Genomic DNA, 19016 nt, shown 5'->3' on the forward strand with positions numbered 1-19016 from the left:
CAGGGAATCAAAGCTAGCACTGGAGGATAAACACTACCCTTGTGAGCACCCTTGGCTGGACAAACACCTTAGTAATTGATATTTTTTAGGTTGATTTTTATAATTTATTCTCTATTGAAGTTCCCCAAAATATATTTATTTAAAAAAAAAATCTGTGAATTTATTGCCTGTCCAACATATTCAAAGTTTTTTTCAGAAACATTTTTGATTGTACAACTTGAACTATGAGAATAAGCAGAAATTTCGGAATCTAACTTTTCGATCTTACAAAAATAAACGAAAATGTTAGTATGAATAACGGTCATATAATCTTTGGTTATCCATCAGTCAGTATGCACGATCTTTGACATATTTTTACATACTTTTTAAGATAAATTTTACTCATGCATATTTGCAGTATTATGAAAATCACACCAAATTTGAAATTGTAACTTCAGCACAGTTAAATTTTCTCTGTATTGTGAAAAAACCTAAATAAACCCGTACATTTTTGTTTACAAAATTACATTTTATGTTTTTCCATACACAATCTTTTTAATGTAATGTGTAGTTTTTAGTTCTTTGACTGCCATTATAAATAGTGGCCTACCAAGTAAAAACACTCTACTAAAATGGTTACTACAAATAATAACCAACGATTTTAGTACCCATATTTATACAAACTTGTATTGTATTTTAAGAGTAAACAGCTCCTGTTAAACTTCAGTAAATACACTCTTAGTCCAACCTCCGTTAATTAATTTTATCTGTTTTATAATTGTATTCTACATGCTATCTTGTTAAGACTATTTTTAGAAGAAATTATAGCTTTTGAATTCTTAAATAAACTATTTATGATAAAGGAATGCTTATTTTAATATTTTCTGCTGTCTTAAACAAATTTTGGCTTATGTAAAATGTATGTTTTCTTTTAATATAGCCTAATAATAAAATAATTAATAAGATACTAGTCAATGACTTTTGAAAACTAAATTTTTGCTATTACATTTATAGAGATAATTATGATGATTAAATTTAGCTAAGGTTGAAGATATTTGATACATTCACAAGAAGAATTCTTTGCTAAATTCAACAATGAGATTTAGTTCACATTGGTAGCAGTTAGAAAATCAGCTACAAAGATTTCCTGTAATTATTAAACAAACATTCTTTTCATATTTATATTCAACATTCAGTGCATATTTACAGTAAATTATCTTTGCAAGTCATCTTCGTACATGTCATTGAAATTCAAATGTGAAGCAGAAGGATTCCCTGTAAATATTTGACAAACATTATTTTCTAATATGAGAAATAAACCCAGAGCATAATTGCAACAAGTACTCTTTGCAAGTCATGTACAAAGATTACTTGCCAGTGTTTTACAAGCATTCTTTGCTAGCTCGAGAAAAACATGCAGTGCATCATTGCAGCAAGATTTCTTTGCAAAGTAATCTGCATTCATTCCCTGCAAGTGTTTAACAAGCATTCTTTGGTAGCTTGATAAGAACATTCATTGTATGTTTGTAGCTCGGTATCTTTGCAAGTCATCTGCAATCATTCCCTGCAAGTGGTTCGCAAGTATTCCTTGCAACCTTGCTTCAAACACACGGCGAAACTTTTCAGAAAGTCTGAGATGGGGTTACTTTTAAACTTGCAGCAAACGTGTTACAAATGAAAATGTTTGCAATGCATAGTTGCTGCAACCATCTTGGGTTGCCTCTGAAAGTTTATTATGAACTAACTGAAAGCTTTCTCTGCTATCTGGGGTTTAGCTAAGAATGCATAGCCTAACCATAGCTAGGAATCTGGCTGATAATTTACATCAATATCACTACCTACTTCTTCAGGATCATCAACCAGCCCTTCAAAATCACTTAAATCTTTTTATAATGCACCACGAATATCACTACTTTTGATTTTTGACACTAAAACAATGATAAACGTAATAAAACACATCAGTCATCGGTGCGAGGTTAACCAAGCTGTTTGCAAATACGCACGTCAGCTGTCTGCTACAATATTTTCGGAACTAAAATGAAAAGCGTATAGAAACAGACATCAGGAGAAAGCTCTGAATCTGCAAAAAAAAAACGATGCCTAACTCGATCCAGTTCAATCCGATTCAGTCAGTCTCAGAGCCGTCGCCGTAAATCAGTGTTTGTGAGTCGCAAAAGCGACACATCACACTACAGCGGATGTGTTATGAGTCGCTTTTACGACACATAACACTCGGAGGGTTAAAAGAAAAGTCCAGAAAGTTCAAAAAATACCAAAACTATAAACACAAAATGACAGATTAAATCGTAGTTATAATAGTCAATCAGCTGCTCATAGTATTATTATCTTTAAGTGTTGCCAACCTATTTCCAAGCGTACACGGATTACGTGCATAATAGAACCACGCTGTTTTGTGTTATTTCGTTGGAATCCTGATGTGCGGCAAAGTATAAACCGTACGACAAAGTATTAACCGTACGGCAAAGTATAAATATGCAGCAATTAGCAGCTTTCTATACTATAAACAGTACAAGGAAGCCAACTTTGTCGGGTGACTGTAGGAAAACACGGATTACATGCATAATAGAACCACGCTGTTTTGTGTTATTTCGTTGGAATCCTGATGTGCGGCAAAGTATAAACCGTACGGCAAAGTATAAATATGCAGCAATTAGCAGCTTTCTATACTATAAACAGTACAAGGAAGCCAACTTTGTCGGGTGACTGTAGGAAAACTAATTATAAGATAAATACATCTCTTGCAAAGGTTTTTTTAAACAAAAATTTGGATTACCACAGAGTAATATTATTGTCTTTTCATTTACAAAGTTAACATCCACACATATCAATCATTAGTTCATTATCTCAGACTCAATCAAATTTTCTTAGTATTTTAAAGCTCTTCCAAAGAGTCAAAAGACCCAGGCCTAGACCTAATTATTTAGGATGGCCTATATAAATTGAGTAGGTTACAATGAGGGTAGCAAAATTACTATCATAATTCTAGTTCATATGATCTAGATAGCCTAAAGTACCTTCAACACAATAAAAAAATATAGGAAACAAAAAACATTTAAACCTTAACAGCCACATCCAACAATATAAGACAAGATACAGAACATGCAATGGCATATTTTAAGACCGAGTAGGCTTGCATAATGGAAAAAAATTATGCAAACAACAACTACTACTACGCTTGTGGTTTCATCAATAGAAAGATAAAACATCCATAACAAATATCTTAGCTATAAAATAAGATTATAGATTAGTTATAACTTTAATATGAAGCCATAAAAAGTTTTATGGCAGTAGGCACTGGTCAGCGGCAAATTGAATATTAAAAAAATACTGACTGAGTTAGAGATAAAATTTACAGTCATCATAAAACTATTATTTTTATGATAAAATAGAATTGGGGAAAGTCGTATAGAAATAAAAGTGACAAAACTCAACAGTTCTTGGAAGTACTTGAATATAACAATTATTGTCATTGTTTGGGCCATCCTTATTTCCCTCCAATCTCCTTAATCTGGTGGAAAGTGAGTGAACTAAGTAATGCAGTGTTTGTGTTTGATTGGTGCTGAACTCTGGTGGGCAAAGCCTGAACTTGGTGGAGTGGGTGATCTTATCTACTTTCTCTCTTCTGAAAAAGTTTTCAGACAAGCAACATGTCTAGGGTTTTGTTTGGTGCAGTGTTAAAGTTTCTAAGTATTGGTTTAAAGTAAATGTAAATATGTAGTGCTTCAAGTAATTATTTTCTTTAATAACTTCCTATAAAGATGTAAAGATCTTCGAAAGTGGGTAAGATCACTCCAACATCATAAGTGAACATTAGCATCAGTAACTTCAACAGACATTATGTGGCCACTTCCCTTCCTTCCTCCAAGTCCATTTAACCACTTTTAAGTATTGGGGAAATTAATGCATCTGGCCAGATTTAAACTAATAAATTTAAATAAAGTTAAATATGACTGTAAGATAAAAGGTACACTTAATTTCTAGGTAAAAGTAAACTACAATCCATGTTAACTGTGAAGAGTGAGAGCCTTAATAAACCAATTGTTTCAAATGTATGTATTGTTCTTCATGTCTAGCCTCAAATAAGTCACCAAAGCAAGTCAGATAATACAGTCCACTTAAGTGTATGTTTAAAATAAAGTCAGTTAAAGTCAAACACGGGCATTGGTCCGAACATTTGGTCCTGTCGGAGCCAGGATAAGTTATATTAATAAATACATAAGTTTGGTGACTTTAAAGGGTTTATTTATTTGTACAAAATTCAATAGTGTCTTTCATGTCTGGGAGGGATAAGCTTATCAAGCTCAAGCTATTGTTCATTCAAGGTTGCTAATGCTCATGTATTTCCCTGTAAATTTCTCTTTTAATTTTCATGAAAAGAAAAGAAGATTTTATGCATAAATATATTTATATTTGTAAATAAATCAACTTTTTTAAGTGGTTTTATCTTTTAAACTATACAATTATTGATTTATAGATTTAATTAAGATGGGTACTAAAGAGGAGTTAGAAAGTAAGGCTTGTGTTGAGAAGCGTGAGAGATTATTTCGTAAACTACAAACTACTTATGATTTAATTAAGAAGTTACCAGAAAATGAAAATGTATTTATTGCGAGAGCACAAAAGGTTGAAAGTGATTATACGTTATTCAATGAAATTCAAGATAAGTTAGCAAGATTAAATTTAATAATAGAGTCTGCAGTGACCATTGAAAGTACCTCTGATGCATATGAGGATTTGTATTATAACGTTGTTGCTCAAAGTCAGTTGATTCTAGACAATCGAAAAAAAGATGTTGTACTTCCTATTACTCATGATGTAAAACAACTGAGGCCAAAATTACCCCCAATTGACATTCCAAAGTTCAAAGGTGATTTGGAAAAGTTCCCAGCTTTTAGGTCTTTATTTGATACACTTGTGCATGAAACCGAGTTAGCTCCTATACAAAAGTTTTCTTTTTTGAAATCATATTTAGAGGTACCTGCTCTATCAGTTATTGATCACTTTGATTTTAATGAGGAGAATTATCAAGCAGCCTATGATAAGCTAGTAGAAAGGTATACAGATAAGAGGTTAGTGGGTACACACTATCTGAATAAACTACTTCATTTTAAACCATTCATGAATGGTTCTTCTAACAACTTAAGACAGTTTATTGATGTATTTTGTGTTCAATATGAATCCCTGAAAGCTTTGAAAATTCCTGATTTAGCTGATTTTGTCGTATTCAATTTAGCCACGAATGTTCTTGATCCTGACACTAAGCGTTTATTCGAAGATAAGAATTCTCATAAGGATTTCCCTACTTTTAAGGACTTATCATTGTTTGTATCTGAGCAGTATAAAGTTGCCTCCTTGGTGCAGGCCCCCAATGTAAGTAAGCCAAATACAAACCCCAACTACTCTCCCCAAAGTGGAAAATCCATTAAAAGTATCAAACAAAGTTCAACTACTAAGTCTTTTATGTCTAACGCTCAAGAACCAAAAGGTAGCACACCTCAAACCAAAGGGGTAGAAATGTACAATGATAAGGTTAAGTGTCCATTGTGTAAAAATCAGGATACACATAAAGTAAGTTCTTGTGAAAAGTTCATTGCAATGTCTCCTACACAAAGACTCGAGACAGCAAATAATTTGAAGCTGTGTTATGCTTGTTTAGGGCCACACCCACGTGCTAACTGTAGAAGTAAGTTCAGTTGTCGAACATGTAAAAACAAAAACCATCACTCCTTGTTGCCACACCACAAATACCACAATGTAGCACTGAAACCAGTAAAACCCTCCCTACTCAAGTTTCTGGAAGTAACGAGCCATCCACTAATGCATTAAATTGTCATGTGAAATCACAAGCACACAGACAAAGTACAACTGGGTTGTTAGGTACAGTCCAAGGTCGAGTTATGTCCTCTACAGGTGACTGGGTGAAATGTCGTATGGTTGTTGATCCTGCCAGTGAGTCATCATTTATTACAGAGTCCCTAGCACAAACTTTACGATTACCCCGCAAAAGGTACTCAGTTGATGTGGTAGGTGTTGGATCATCTTCATTCTCTAATAATCGGGGTTGTGTATCTTGCTCCATTGTTCCGCTTCATAGGGAAGACCCCATTCTGTCAGTAGAAGCAATAGTTTTGCAAACTATATCCTCTAACATGCCAAAAACCAAGCTCGACCCAAGTATACACAACAGGTTTGGTAATATACAACTAGCTGATCCCGAATTCGATAAACCTGGATCGATTGATGTCCTCTTAGGTGTTCAACATTACTCCGACATACTCTCCGAGAGTTTGGTGCATATCAAAGGTTCTCCAGCAGCTTTAGATACAATTTTTGGATTTATAATTTTTGGTAAAATTCCCATTGTTCAAAACTCTTCTGTCGCTCAAGCCATGTTTACCCAAACACCATCCCTTGATGATATGTTAAGAAGATTTTGGGAGTCTGAAGAACCCACTCATGTAGTTCCCACAGATGATAATGATGTTTTCTGTGAAAAGGTTTTCAGAGAAACCACCACTCGTGATAGTAATGGGAGATATCAAGTTTCTCTTCCATTCAAGGGAGCTGTACCTCCAGATGATTTAGGATCCACAAGACAGGTAGCTCATAAACGCCTTCTTAGCTTAGAAAGAAGAATGGCAAAATTTCCTGATTTCCAAAACCAGTACAACGCTAATTTAGAAGACTATGTAACACAAGGACATATGCGGCCTGCCACTGCAAGAGTAGATTATCTATTAACTCATCATGCTGTTGTCAAGGAAAGTACAACTACACAAGTGCGAGTGGTCTTCAATGCTAGTGAAAAAAGTAATACGGGCAAATCATTAAATGATTTTCTATTATCAGGTCCTAAATTACAATCTGATATATCTCAGATCTTGTTATATTTTCGAATGAACCCCATAGCTCTAATAGGTGATATCAAACAGATGTACAGATGTATAGGTCTTAATCCTAATGACACTAAGTACACACATTTATTGTGGCGAAATGATTCTAGTCAACCTATTACAGAATGGGAACTTACAACTCTGCCTTTTGGATTAACCTGTAGTCCTTTTCTAGCTCAACGAACAATAAAACAGTTAATTGCGGATGAAGGGGACAGTTACCCAGTTGCCTCAAAGGCCCTCACGTCTAACATGTATATTGATGACATGGTATGTGCAGTTAATACAGAACAGGAAGCTGTTCAGTTGTACCATGAAGTAACTAATTTGCTAAGTAAAGGAGGATTTTCACTCAGAAAGTATGCTAGTAACAGTCCAAATGTGTTATCACACATTCCTGATGAAGAACAAAATGTTTTTGTATCCTTTGAATCATCCCATTGCATTAAACTTTTAGGTTTTCTATGGGACCCTACATCCGATGTATTTTGTTACAAGTTGTCCAATGAAAATCCAGTTACTACAAAAAGAGGTGTTTTGTCACAAGTCGCGCGCATTTATGACATAAATGGTTATCTCACTCCTGTTACGTTTTGGATAAAGTATTTCATTCAAAGGCTTTGGCTTGCTGGCATTGATTGGGACGAAAATCTCCCTGCTCCCTTGGCTCAGTTATGGCTGGAATTTTTTTCTCAGCTGGAGGAAATAGAGAAGATCCGAATACCCAGGTATATAAGTTTCAGGGACCCAGACCAAATCTCGGTGATAGGCTTCTGTGATGCAAGTGAAAAGGGTTACGGAGCATGTGTTTACCTTAGGGTAAAGTCTTCTGACAATCAAGTAAATGTTAACCTACTCAAATCTAAAAGTAAGGTTGTTCCACTCAAACCAGTGACAATTCCTCGGTTGGAACTAAATGGTGCTTTGCTTCTGTCCAGGCTAATAAGGTCATTGAATGACTTCCTATCCAATTTGCCCACTTATGATACCATATGTTATACTGATAGCAGTACGGTTCTGTCATGGTTACATACACCACCCCATCAACTTAAAACCTATGTATGTAACAGAGTTGTTGAAATTCTAGAAGTTTTACCTCCTTCTATGTGGAAACATGTTCCGGGAAAAACCAATCCAGCTGATGCTGCTTCAAGAGGGTTACTACCTACCCAGTTAGTTGATCATAACCTTTGGTGGCATGGACCAAACTTCCTAAAGTTCGACATTAGTCAGTGGCCTCGTAGTGATTATCAATGTGTTAATCCCATTCCAGAAACAAAAAGGGAATATAGTAGTTTCGTCACTCAGGAGATCCCCGATAAAAATAATGATTGTATTATAGAATCATTATTGCAATCATGTTATTCGCTGACAAAGGTCCAACATGTTTTAGGTTATGTTATGCGATTTGTGTCTAATGTTAAAGCAAGTGTAAATAAAAGAAGGTTTGGAGAGCTCACTCATTTAGAACTAAGCAATTCTTTAAAGGTACTTATTAGATTCACACAAGGCAAATACTACTTCTCAGAAATTAACAGTATTAAGAGTAATAAACCTATTAAAGGATATGTACAACATTTGACTCCTTTTGAATGTAAAGAGGGTTTGCTAATGGTGGGGGGTCGCCTAGCTCAAGCTCCTGTCTCAAGTGCCAGGAAACATCCTTATTTGATTCACAGAAAGAGTAGATTAGCGGAGTTGATTTGCTTATACTATCATAAGTTGACCTTACATGGAGGAGCACAATTAATGCAATCGCTTATTCAAAGAAAGTTTTGGATTCCTGGAATACGTTATCTTTTAAGAAGTATTGTATTTAAGTGTATGAATTGTTATAGGTTTAAAGCTAAACCTTTAGAACCACTCATGTCAGATGTTCCTAGCTGTAGATTTAAGATGACAAGAGCTTTTGTCAACACTGGTGTAGATTTAGCGGGTCCTTTTGTGTGTAAAGAGAGTAGAAGGAGAAATGCTAAAACCTATAAATGTTGGGTAGTTATGTTTGTTTGTCTATGTACTCGAGCTGTTTATATAGATATAGTCAGTGATCTCTCTACTGCAGCCTTTTTGTCATCCTTGGACAGATTTATTTCAAGGAGAGGGGTGCTAGCTACTATGTATAGTGATTTAGGTACAAACTTTGTGGGTGCAGCCAGAGAACTGAAAGAACTTAGAGATGTATTACTACAGGGTAATGACCAAATCAAGTCCTACTGTGAAGAGCGTCACATCAATTGGCAGTTCAACCCTCCATCAGCTCCAAATTTTGGTGGTTCCTGGGAAGCCGCAGTAAAATCAATGAAACATCACCTCAAACGAGTAATCGGAGATCGTCCCTTAACATTTGAAGAATATTCAACTCTATTAGCGAAAATAGAAGCTATCATGAATTCCCGTCCTTTGTGTCCAGTGTCATCCAGCCCTTCCGATGGGTTTGATTATTTGACTCCAGGACATTTTCTTGTGGGTGCTCCTCTACTCTTAAGTCGCCCTGAAGAGGATCTGTCAAATCAACCCATAGACTTTCGATCGAGATGGCAGCTTATCTCCCGAAGTGTTCAGGATTTTTGGCAGAGATGGTCTCGAGAATACATTCACACCCTCATGCATCGCCCGAAATGGGATACTACCATTCCAAACCTCACTCCAGGGAAGATGATAATTCTTCCAGCCAAGAACCTTCCTCCAACATCATGGTCTATTGGCCGAGTCCTCGAAGTGTATCCTGGCATAGATGGAACCGTTCGGGTGGCGCAGATAAAGACTGCTAGTGGAACCTTCACTCGTCCTTTGAATAAACTATGTCTATTGCCTTTTCAAGATTAAGCTTTAATGTTTTTATGTGTTTGTTTTAAAATATTCATTTTGGGTGGGGGGATGTTTGGGCCATCCTTATTTCCCTCCAATCTCCTTAATCTGGTGGAAAGTGAGTGAACTAAGTAATGCAGTGTTTGTGTTTGATTGGTGCTGAACTCTGGTGGGCAAAGCCTGAACTTGGTGGAGTGGGTGATCTTATCTACTTTCTCTCTTCTGAAAAAGTTTTCAGACAAGCAACATGTCTAGGGTTTTGTTTGGTGCAGTGTTAAAGTTTCTAAGTATTGGTTTAAAGTAAATGTAAATATGTAGTGCTTCAAGTAATTATTTTCTTTAATAACTTCCTATAAAGATGTAAAGATCTTTGAAAGTGGGTAAGATCACTCCAACATCATAAGTGAACATTAGCATCAGTAACTTCAACAGACATTATGTGGCCACTTCCCTTCCTTCCTCCAAGTCCATTTAACCACTTTTAAGTATTGGGGAAATTAATGCATCTGGCCAGATTTAAACTAATAAATTTAAATAAAGTTAAATATGACTGTAAGATAAAAGGTACACTTAATTTCTAGGTAAAAGTAAACTACAATCCATGTTAACTGTGAAGAGTGAGAGCCTTAATAAACCAATTGTTTCAAATGTATGTATTGTTCTTCATGTCTAGCCTCAAATAAGTCACCAAAGCAAGTCAGATAATACAGTCCACTTAAGTGTATGTTGGGCATTGGTCCGAACAGTCATAATAAAATGTTAATGGATTTGGGACTGCTAATGGGTTTTTTATTGCATCATCACCCTATAGTAATAAATTATGAAGATCGTAAACAAACATCTGATAAGACTTTTATGTGCTCAGAACCAACTACTTGACTAGATAGTAAATGATAAGTAATTTATTATTAGTCGGTGCACCGCAGACCCCTAACTCTAAAGCAGGAAACCCACTGGTCCGATCCGACACGACATCTTTGAAATAACTCCTGTAATACTTTGCAAGTATAGTATTATTTTATGTTTAAAGGGTTTTTAAAAATTCAAATCAAATAAAGCTAGGTTCTCTCAATCTTATTCCGAATCTTACCTCATCATTTCCTACCCATTCTTCTTTTGACGGAGGAATGTCCGGTGGAGTAAATTTAGCAGTCATCTCTGGCGTACATTGTCTCCTGGAGGGCAGTATTTTGGTGCGGACACCCACGTGCACTGCCTTTGCAGCGTAGCGACGCAGCAGAGCGTCTAGACAGGGGCGGGACAGTGGAGACCCTGGTGGCAGAGATGATATCTCCTCGTGGAGAGAGAGTAGGATTGCCTCTAGAGTGGATATCCTGGTAGACATAAGCAACTGTTCCACCAACAACTCCGGTTGGCTAATGAGACATCGGTAGCTTTCCTGGAAAAATATTTAATCAAGTAGATTTTCTCAAAGTAGCCTATATCTACAGTTATTAAATGTTTGAGGATGTTTTTGTACATGTTTTCCCCGATGTAAAATTCGCTTGTAATATTTAATATATTTATCAGAGCATTGTAACATGATTTGAATGAAATCTATAATATTAAAACGAAACAGTGTTTTTTTATTTCACGATTCTGGATCAACCACTCGACGGATTTTCATGATTTTTGTGTTGAAAGAAAGATAATTTTGAGAACTAGGGAATGTCAAAGCCAAAATTTTAGTTTAGGGTCCCAGTTTTTTGGAAATTAAGTTTTAATTTTTAAAAAGTCTAGCAGCCGACGCTAAGATTCTAAACTAGCTTTTGGCATAAAATAATTTGCTTAACATAACAGCTGTAAACATTCAGCTTTTGTGTCACAAATTCAGCATTTGGATAAAAATGTAAAGACATACTTAGGGTTGACTTATTTATACTATGAGATTGAACACAACGTCAACATTGACCTAGGATACTGCAATTAGACAAACCATCCTTTTATGAAATCGTGTTCAGTTGTGGTTACGTTTAGGGGCGCCTATATCAGCGCCCCCAAACGTGAAAATATCACTTTTATTTCAACTATGAATATATTGTAGTTTAAATTAACTAATATGGGAAATGTACGATGTATTTATTCAATGAGGGTGGGTAATTATCAAGGATAGAACTGATAACGGTATGGATAATAAACATTGACAATTACGTCATTAGCTATACTAGCGTGTTTACTTTTTATATTCCTGCTACATGTGACCAGTTCTTTTTCTTCAAATGAATGTTATTTGAATTAAACAGCTGTTTCAAAACAAACTGTTATTGTTTTTAAATTTTTTTGTTTACATTTATTTATTTAGCAATTAATGCAGTGAAATTGATATTAAGGATAGGTGTGACGATTAGTTTTGATGTTAGGACACCAAAGCTAAATTATGTGTACTGTGAATTTTATTGGATATTATCGTTTTATTTGAGGTCGTTTCTATTCAGGCCTACTGGAAATTGTGTATAGTAGTTGTATTGTGATAATAATTATGGAAGAGGCAGGTATGCTATGGAAGGTGGTATCGTTGACTAGGTCTATACACTTCTCAATTGACTATTATTCGATCTACCGTAGGCTACTTAGGCAGGGCGCACACCTGATGCGGCACGGCACGGCACGGCGCGACGTTTTGCCTTAGGGCGCCTTATGCGACTAGATTTCTATTATTTCAAATGGGGGTGCCGCACACATCATCGGGCACGGCAAGGCAATGCAAAACAGCGCCGTACGGCGCTTTGTTCTGCCTTTTCAATTTTCGTCTTTCGGGCAAAAGGCTTGAGGCAAAACGATGTGCGCATGCCCGAGGATCGACACCACGTTCAACGCAGTGACAGCCCCTGTCAAAATCAGTGTGCACTTTCAACGATTAGTAATTACGATTTTTTCCGGATCTGCTCTTAGTTCTGCAATGAATGGTTTCAAGTTCCTTTTTTGGTTGATGGGATGCACCCACGATTCTCTGTTAGGGAGATCATCCATTATATTCATTAGGTACCATAATTGACTATATAAACACAACAGGTACCATACAGTAGCGATGGCAGCAGCCTCTTCTTCGCCTTCTGCATCCATTCTCACAAAATGTGTAGTACAAAGTGTCACAAAATGTACAAACAACCACATAACACACAGTATCTCACTTGACTGAAACCATGGGATTGATAATGTGGGTGCTCAAGTCGCCTTGCCGTGCCGTGCTGTATCAGGTGTGCGGCCGGCCTTATAATCAGTGTGCGTATGTGGGAATTGGCTGCAAATCTCACTTCAAAGCTTTTTACATCGTAAAAATTGCAGAATTGCTGTTTTATTGTAAAATTATCGGATTTAAAATGCATATCGTATAGGCCTATGATGGAATAAAAACAGATTTGGTCACACAACAATTGTTTACAAGATGATTTTTCACATTAAAACTGCAAGAAACTTTGCCTTTATTTGTGTAAACTAGCTGATCTGAATTGTACACGGTTTTATCTGACTACTGAATTCCCGTACGTAGGACGGGCTAACACCTCGTTTAAGTTAAAAGGCAAACCGATAGTACTAAAATATTTTTTTGAAAGTTTTCCCACTGACTTGGTAGCCTATCTTTCCCAAGCATTACAGGGGGAAGAATACTTGGCAAATATTTACCGTATTTACACTGGGATATGATGTAATTTTTATATGTCTACTTACAGTATTTTTAACGCTGAATCCAAAAATACAATCAGTTTTGGTCAGAGAGATTCCTAAGTGGCAGTAGCGGCCGTAAAACGAAGGTTAGGATTACGAATCTAACAAGGATAATTGAGCGGTACTGAAGGTAATGGTACTGTAATATGGCGTGGTCTGGACGGGTCCGTACCATTGTCCGTACTGAGTGAAGAGCGAGGAGTGAGGACTGAGTGAGAAGAGCAAACAACTGTTTATACTTGATCTAATGCAGAATGAAATCAAATCAATTCGTTTTGAAACCAAATGATCAGTTCATCAGTTCTTATTTAGGCATGTGAGGAAGGTAGGTCGGGTTTTATGCGGATTCGTGACTGTATTAAGTGTTTTGAAGTGAGGTTAGATTAGGAAGGTAAAGGTTAGGTTCATTATAACCTAACCTTTAACTTACCTAATCTAACCTCACTTCAAAGGACTTAATACAGTCACAAATCCGCATAAAGTCCGACCTATCTTCCTCACATGCCTTTTCTTACATAAAATGCGATTTAAATATCAATATTAAGGTTGGGTTGGGTTAGGTTAGGTTAGGTTAGATTAGGTTAGGTTACCTTAGTATAAAATATAATACATAACTTATAACTTTCCTACTACAGTAATATATGCAGAAAATATTTTAACTTAACCTACCTTGCTTAATATATTGGCCTATACAGCTTAGCTGCGGCCTTATAAAATGCTTGGACTCATTTGTTGTTAGGGTACCTTTTCTTGAATTGGAACTCCGCCAGGTACCCGATGAAATGTTTGGACCTCACCCCGTATTTGGGGATGTGGTCTCTAACGTCTCTCCAACACCGCTCAATTCGGTTTGTATGTGCACCCGTGACGGGATCAATAATGTCAGTACTGTGGTTCACAGTTAAATGTTGGAAGCCGTACTCCCGCAATCTGCTGTACGACTTCCAACAGTCGGTAATAATCGTACTGCCGGGCAAAACCCAGCGGCGGATTAGTCGAATTAGCGTGCGCCTTGAGCGGTCAGGAATGGGGATTAAAAATGTTTTGGTCGAGCCTCTCTGCACTCCCCCCAACACCCAGTTTCCCTTCACACGCCTCCCTCGATTGTATTTACGTTTACCAAATTTCGCCTCATCTATTTCAACAATCTCACCTGGCCTGCCTAGTCTTTCAGAATTTGTTACACAATCGTCAATGTACACTTCTCTAATAAACGAATACCAATCGACAACAGTTTTACTTGACAGATTGAGATTTGTTTCCAGGAATCTTTGCCGGGGTGGGTCAAAAAAAGATAATGATTGACTAATCGCCAAAGCGTACGAATTTGTAGTCTGGATTTGCCGAAAAAAGTGTCTACTCTGCAAGATCGTACCCACTCACACCTTTTGGCTTTCTTCTTGTTAATTGAAACTCTGTTCCAGCATCTGAAAAACCACTTATCGTTCAATTTAATGTTTGAATGACACCTCGGACAATTTGTTTCGTTATTTACAACCCCGTGCTTAATTAAAAAACTTTTAATTTCATTATCATCGAACACAACCGTTTCATAAAAATGGTCACACGCATTGCAAATATCAGCCATTACTAATTTCTAAATCGGCAACAATAATGAAACTTACTTGATAATTAATAAGTTGCTATTGCATATGTTATTAATCTGGATCTATTTTCTGGGTGCATTGTAGCGTAATAATCCATTGGTTGGTTAGCAAACTACATTACAGCAATTCAATGGCAGTGACAGTTGACAGTATCAATTTGGCATTGGTGATGCGGTCGTGTTATTGTATAGGCTAAAAATCCTCGCGTTTTACGAGAATAAAATTACATTTATTGATTAATGATACATGTTGATTTTATTAATAGTTCATGTAGGCCTAATTTATTGTTTTTGTGTAATTATATTTTCGGAACGTCTTAGAAGTCCGTCTGCTTTTAGAAATTGAATCATTTTAAAATGTTATTCCGATTTTCACATGTCATGTGTGGTTTTGTCTGTTTAGTATCGAATGTAAACAACTGTCAGCTGTTTCCACTCCACAAACCTTCCACCCCTTTTAGTGTTAGTCGCGGCTAGAACTTGGACTCGTCCATACCACAAATATGTTAATAAATCTTTTCTTTCTTTCTTCTTTCTTTTAAAAAAAGAGGTTGGCGGCCTCTTTTAACCTTGCATTTGCCCGTCCACATAGACTAAGCGCCCGTGCATGGATCGTTTACTGCCTTGGGCCCGAAGTCCGCGACGGTACCGACTGAGCCACCGACTCACTAAACAACACTAAACTCACTAATCAACAAAACTGAAGCTTAATATTAATTATATAACTGTACCACTTAGGATATCACACTTATGGACTAGTATGCCACTTAGGAATCTCTCCGCCCAAAACTGATTGCATTTTTGGATTCAGCGTTAAAAATACTGTAAGTAGACATATACAAATTACATCAAATCCCAGTGTAAATAGGGTAAATAATTACCGAATACTTTCCTTGATTACACACTAAATAATAATTACTAGTGTACATTCCACATTGTAATGTTTCTATTTAATTTAACCATTCGTTGTTAATAGGCTATGTTGTGCCTAGGCTAGGTTAGGTTTAGGCAGAGTTTGTTAGATAAATTGTAATAAAAACAGGGCCTATTTCGCGCTTTCAAATTTAAATATTGCTCAATGTTCTTTAAATTATTGATGTAATAATGTTTTAAGGGTGTTTGGTCAAAAATTTGATGTCTTATTTTTTGTTATTGTTCAATTGTACTAAAAATTAGAGATACAAATATATAAGAAAAAAATATTTATTTTGAATATTAAGCGAGATATGGAGCTTGAAAGTAGTAAATTTTTAATCTTTTGTACCAGTTCACAGGGAGAATGGGTAATGCGATTCTCACCAAAATTTGCATTCAGGTGTGGAAAAATAAGATAATAATCACTAGCTATTTAAAATAAACAAAATAAAAAAAAAATTATTTTTTATTTTTTTATAAATTTTTAAAAAAATTTAAAAAAATTTAAAAAAAATTTAAAAATAGCTCTTTGTTTTTGGGAAAAATGTATCTGTATGTTGGAATAAAAAAAAATGTGATATGTTAACCCGTTTGGGCTGTGAATTCGTACCTTTGATGCCTTGCGCTGTCGGAGCACTACTCGTTGAGAGTGTGTACACTAACACCGGGGCTTTAGAATACAACGATAAACGTATTCTTTCAATGTTAAGGGATGTTAATAATTACGTGATGTTAAAGTATTCTAAAGCCCCGGTGTTAGTGTACAAACTCTCAACGAGTAGTGCTCCGACAGCGCAAGGCATCAAAGGTACGAATTCACAGCCCAAACGAGGTAACATATCACATTTTTTTTTTATTCTAACATACAGATACATTTTTCCCAAAAACAAAGAGCTATTTTTAAATTTTTTAAAAATTTTTTTTTTAATTTTTAAAAAAATTTATAAAAAATAAAAAATAAATTTTTTTTTAATTTTTTAATTTTAAATAGCTAGTGATTATTATCTTATTTTTCCACACCTGAATGCAAATTTTGGTGAGAATCGCATTACCCATTCTCCCTGTGAACTGGTACCAAAGATTAAAAATTTACTACTTTCAAGCTCCATATCTCGCTTAATATTCAAAATAAAACATGTTTTCTTATATATTTGTATCTTTAATTTTTAGTACAATTAAACAATAACAAAAAATCAGACATGAAAATTTGCGACCAAACACCCTTAATAGTTTATTTTGTAAATAGTGGTAACTAAGATATGTCTACCCACTTACCGTATTTAGGTTAGGTTATCATGCATGTACATATTTCAGCAACTCAATAACAGTTATAAATTTACATTACAATTTTATTTCATAAACAAAGGGATAAACATGTAAATATAACACAACAAACTAAATAATAAAAACATATTCATTTATTAAATTTTATTGAATGTTTGTTTACTAGTTTACAACAGTTAAATCCTGATAATTTAAAATATTCTGAAATTAGACCATTATTTAAGAAAAACGACAAAAACAACCTAGACAATTATCGTCCTATCGCATTACTTCCATGTTTTTCCAAAATATTTGAAAAAGCTATTGATATTCAATTAAGATCTTTTTTAGAAAGTAACAACATCTTAAACAATACTCAATTTGGTTTCCGAAAAGGGCACAGTTGTCAAACATCAATGGCAAGAATGGTTAACTGCATCACACGGGCTCTGGATGGATCTCAGAGAGCAGCTGGTGTTCTCTGTGACCTGTCCCGGGCGTTTGATTGCGTTGATCACGACATCCTCATTGGTAAATTTAAAAAAATTGGTATTAAAGGCAAAGAAATTAATTTATTTTCTTCTTATCTTTCTAATCGGTTTCAGAGAACTATATTAACAAAAAATAATGAAACTGTTTATTCAACTTGGGGGAAAGTACCATGTGGTGTGCCTCAGGGGTCGATACTGGGCCCTAGTATGTTCATAATCTATGTTAATGACCTACCTCAAGTCTCCAATATGGAACTCTTTCAGTATGCAGACGATACAATGGTGCTATGTACGGCACCCAGTATCGACTCCCTGCGACACACACTCGACAGGGAGGTGCAAGCGCTCAGAGACTGGTTCCAGGTGAATGGGTTGGTTATGAATGATGATAAAACTCAGCTTATAGAGTTTTGTTCTAATAATAATCAATATAAAACAGGTAAAATTACAACATCAAAATCTAAAATGCCACTGCAGCAAAATGTGAATTTTTTAGGTATAACTGTCAAGGAAAATCTTAACTGGAAATCACAAGTTGTTAATTTGATTAAACGATTAAACCGCTGTATTTTCTCTCTTCGTGCAATCAGACAAGCTGTTGACTTGAAGACTCAGCTTATAGTTTATCATGCTTATTTTTCTTCAATAATGACATATGGTATTCTGCTTTGGGGAAACTCATGCCACTCCAACAAAATATTCAAACTTCAACAAAAAGCAATTAGAATTATTGGGCGAGTTCCTCGTAGAACTCCTTGTAAAAGTCTTTTTCAAACATTTTCGGTTTTAACATTTTATGATCACTATATTTTAGGAATTTCCAATTGGGTTAAAGACAATCTCTCCTCATTCATGAACCAACCCATTCATTCCCACCACACTAGATTTAAGAGTTATATTAAGCCTGAAACCCATAGATTAGAGAAATTTCATTTATCTCCCCAATATATAGACCCACAAGTTTACAATAAGTTACCACTCCGCATAAAAAATATTGATAGTAAAACACAGTTCAGATCCACCCTGAAGACCTGGTTAAAAACAAAAAATTGTTTTTCTATAGAATGTTATTTAAATAGGGACGTTAAGTTAGATTAATAATTTAGTAAGACATTTTTGTTATTTCTTAGTTTTAGTATATCCTGTATATGACTTTATGTCCTGTCAAAAAATGATGTAATGACATGTAGTAAATAAATAAATAAATAAATAAATAGCTTCTCTGACAGCTCGAGCTCCATCCGACAGCTGATGGATCAACGACGATCAAGCGGGCAGCGATGAAGTCAGGCTGCCGGAAAAGGAAGTTAATTTTTGGTGGAAACATCTGAGTTTTAAGTTCTAGAACATTCCATGGTCTCCATAGTAACGAAA

The 19016-nt window shown here is 35.5% G+C and overlaps 1 protein-coding gene across 1 annotated transcript in view; it reads right to left on the minus strand.

Moving 5' to 3' along the window:
* Nucleotides 1-19016, minus strand: part of LOC128998798 (zinc finger FYVE domain-containing protein 26) — a 199775-nt gene that overhangs the window by 117286 nt on the left and 63473 nt on the right. The window contains exon 10 of the mRNA XM_054425158.1: nucleotides 10792-11100. Coding sequence (XP_054281133.1) covers nucleotides 10792-11100 — 309 coding nt within the window. The remainder of the gene's footprint in view (nucleotides 1-10791; nucleotides 11101-19016) is intronic.

Source organism: Macrosteles quadrilineatus, unplaced genomic scaffold (assembly GCF_028750875.1).
Source record: "Macrosteles quadrilineatus isolate MER2022 unplaced genomic scaffold, UCM_ALF_1.0 Scaffold_1__1_contigs__length_201487025, whole genome shotgun sequence".
Taxonomy (NCBI): domain Eukaryota; kingdom Metazoa; phylum Arthropoda; class Insecta; order Hemiptera; family Cicadellidae; genus Macrosteles; species Macrosteles quadrilineatus.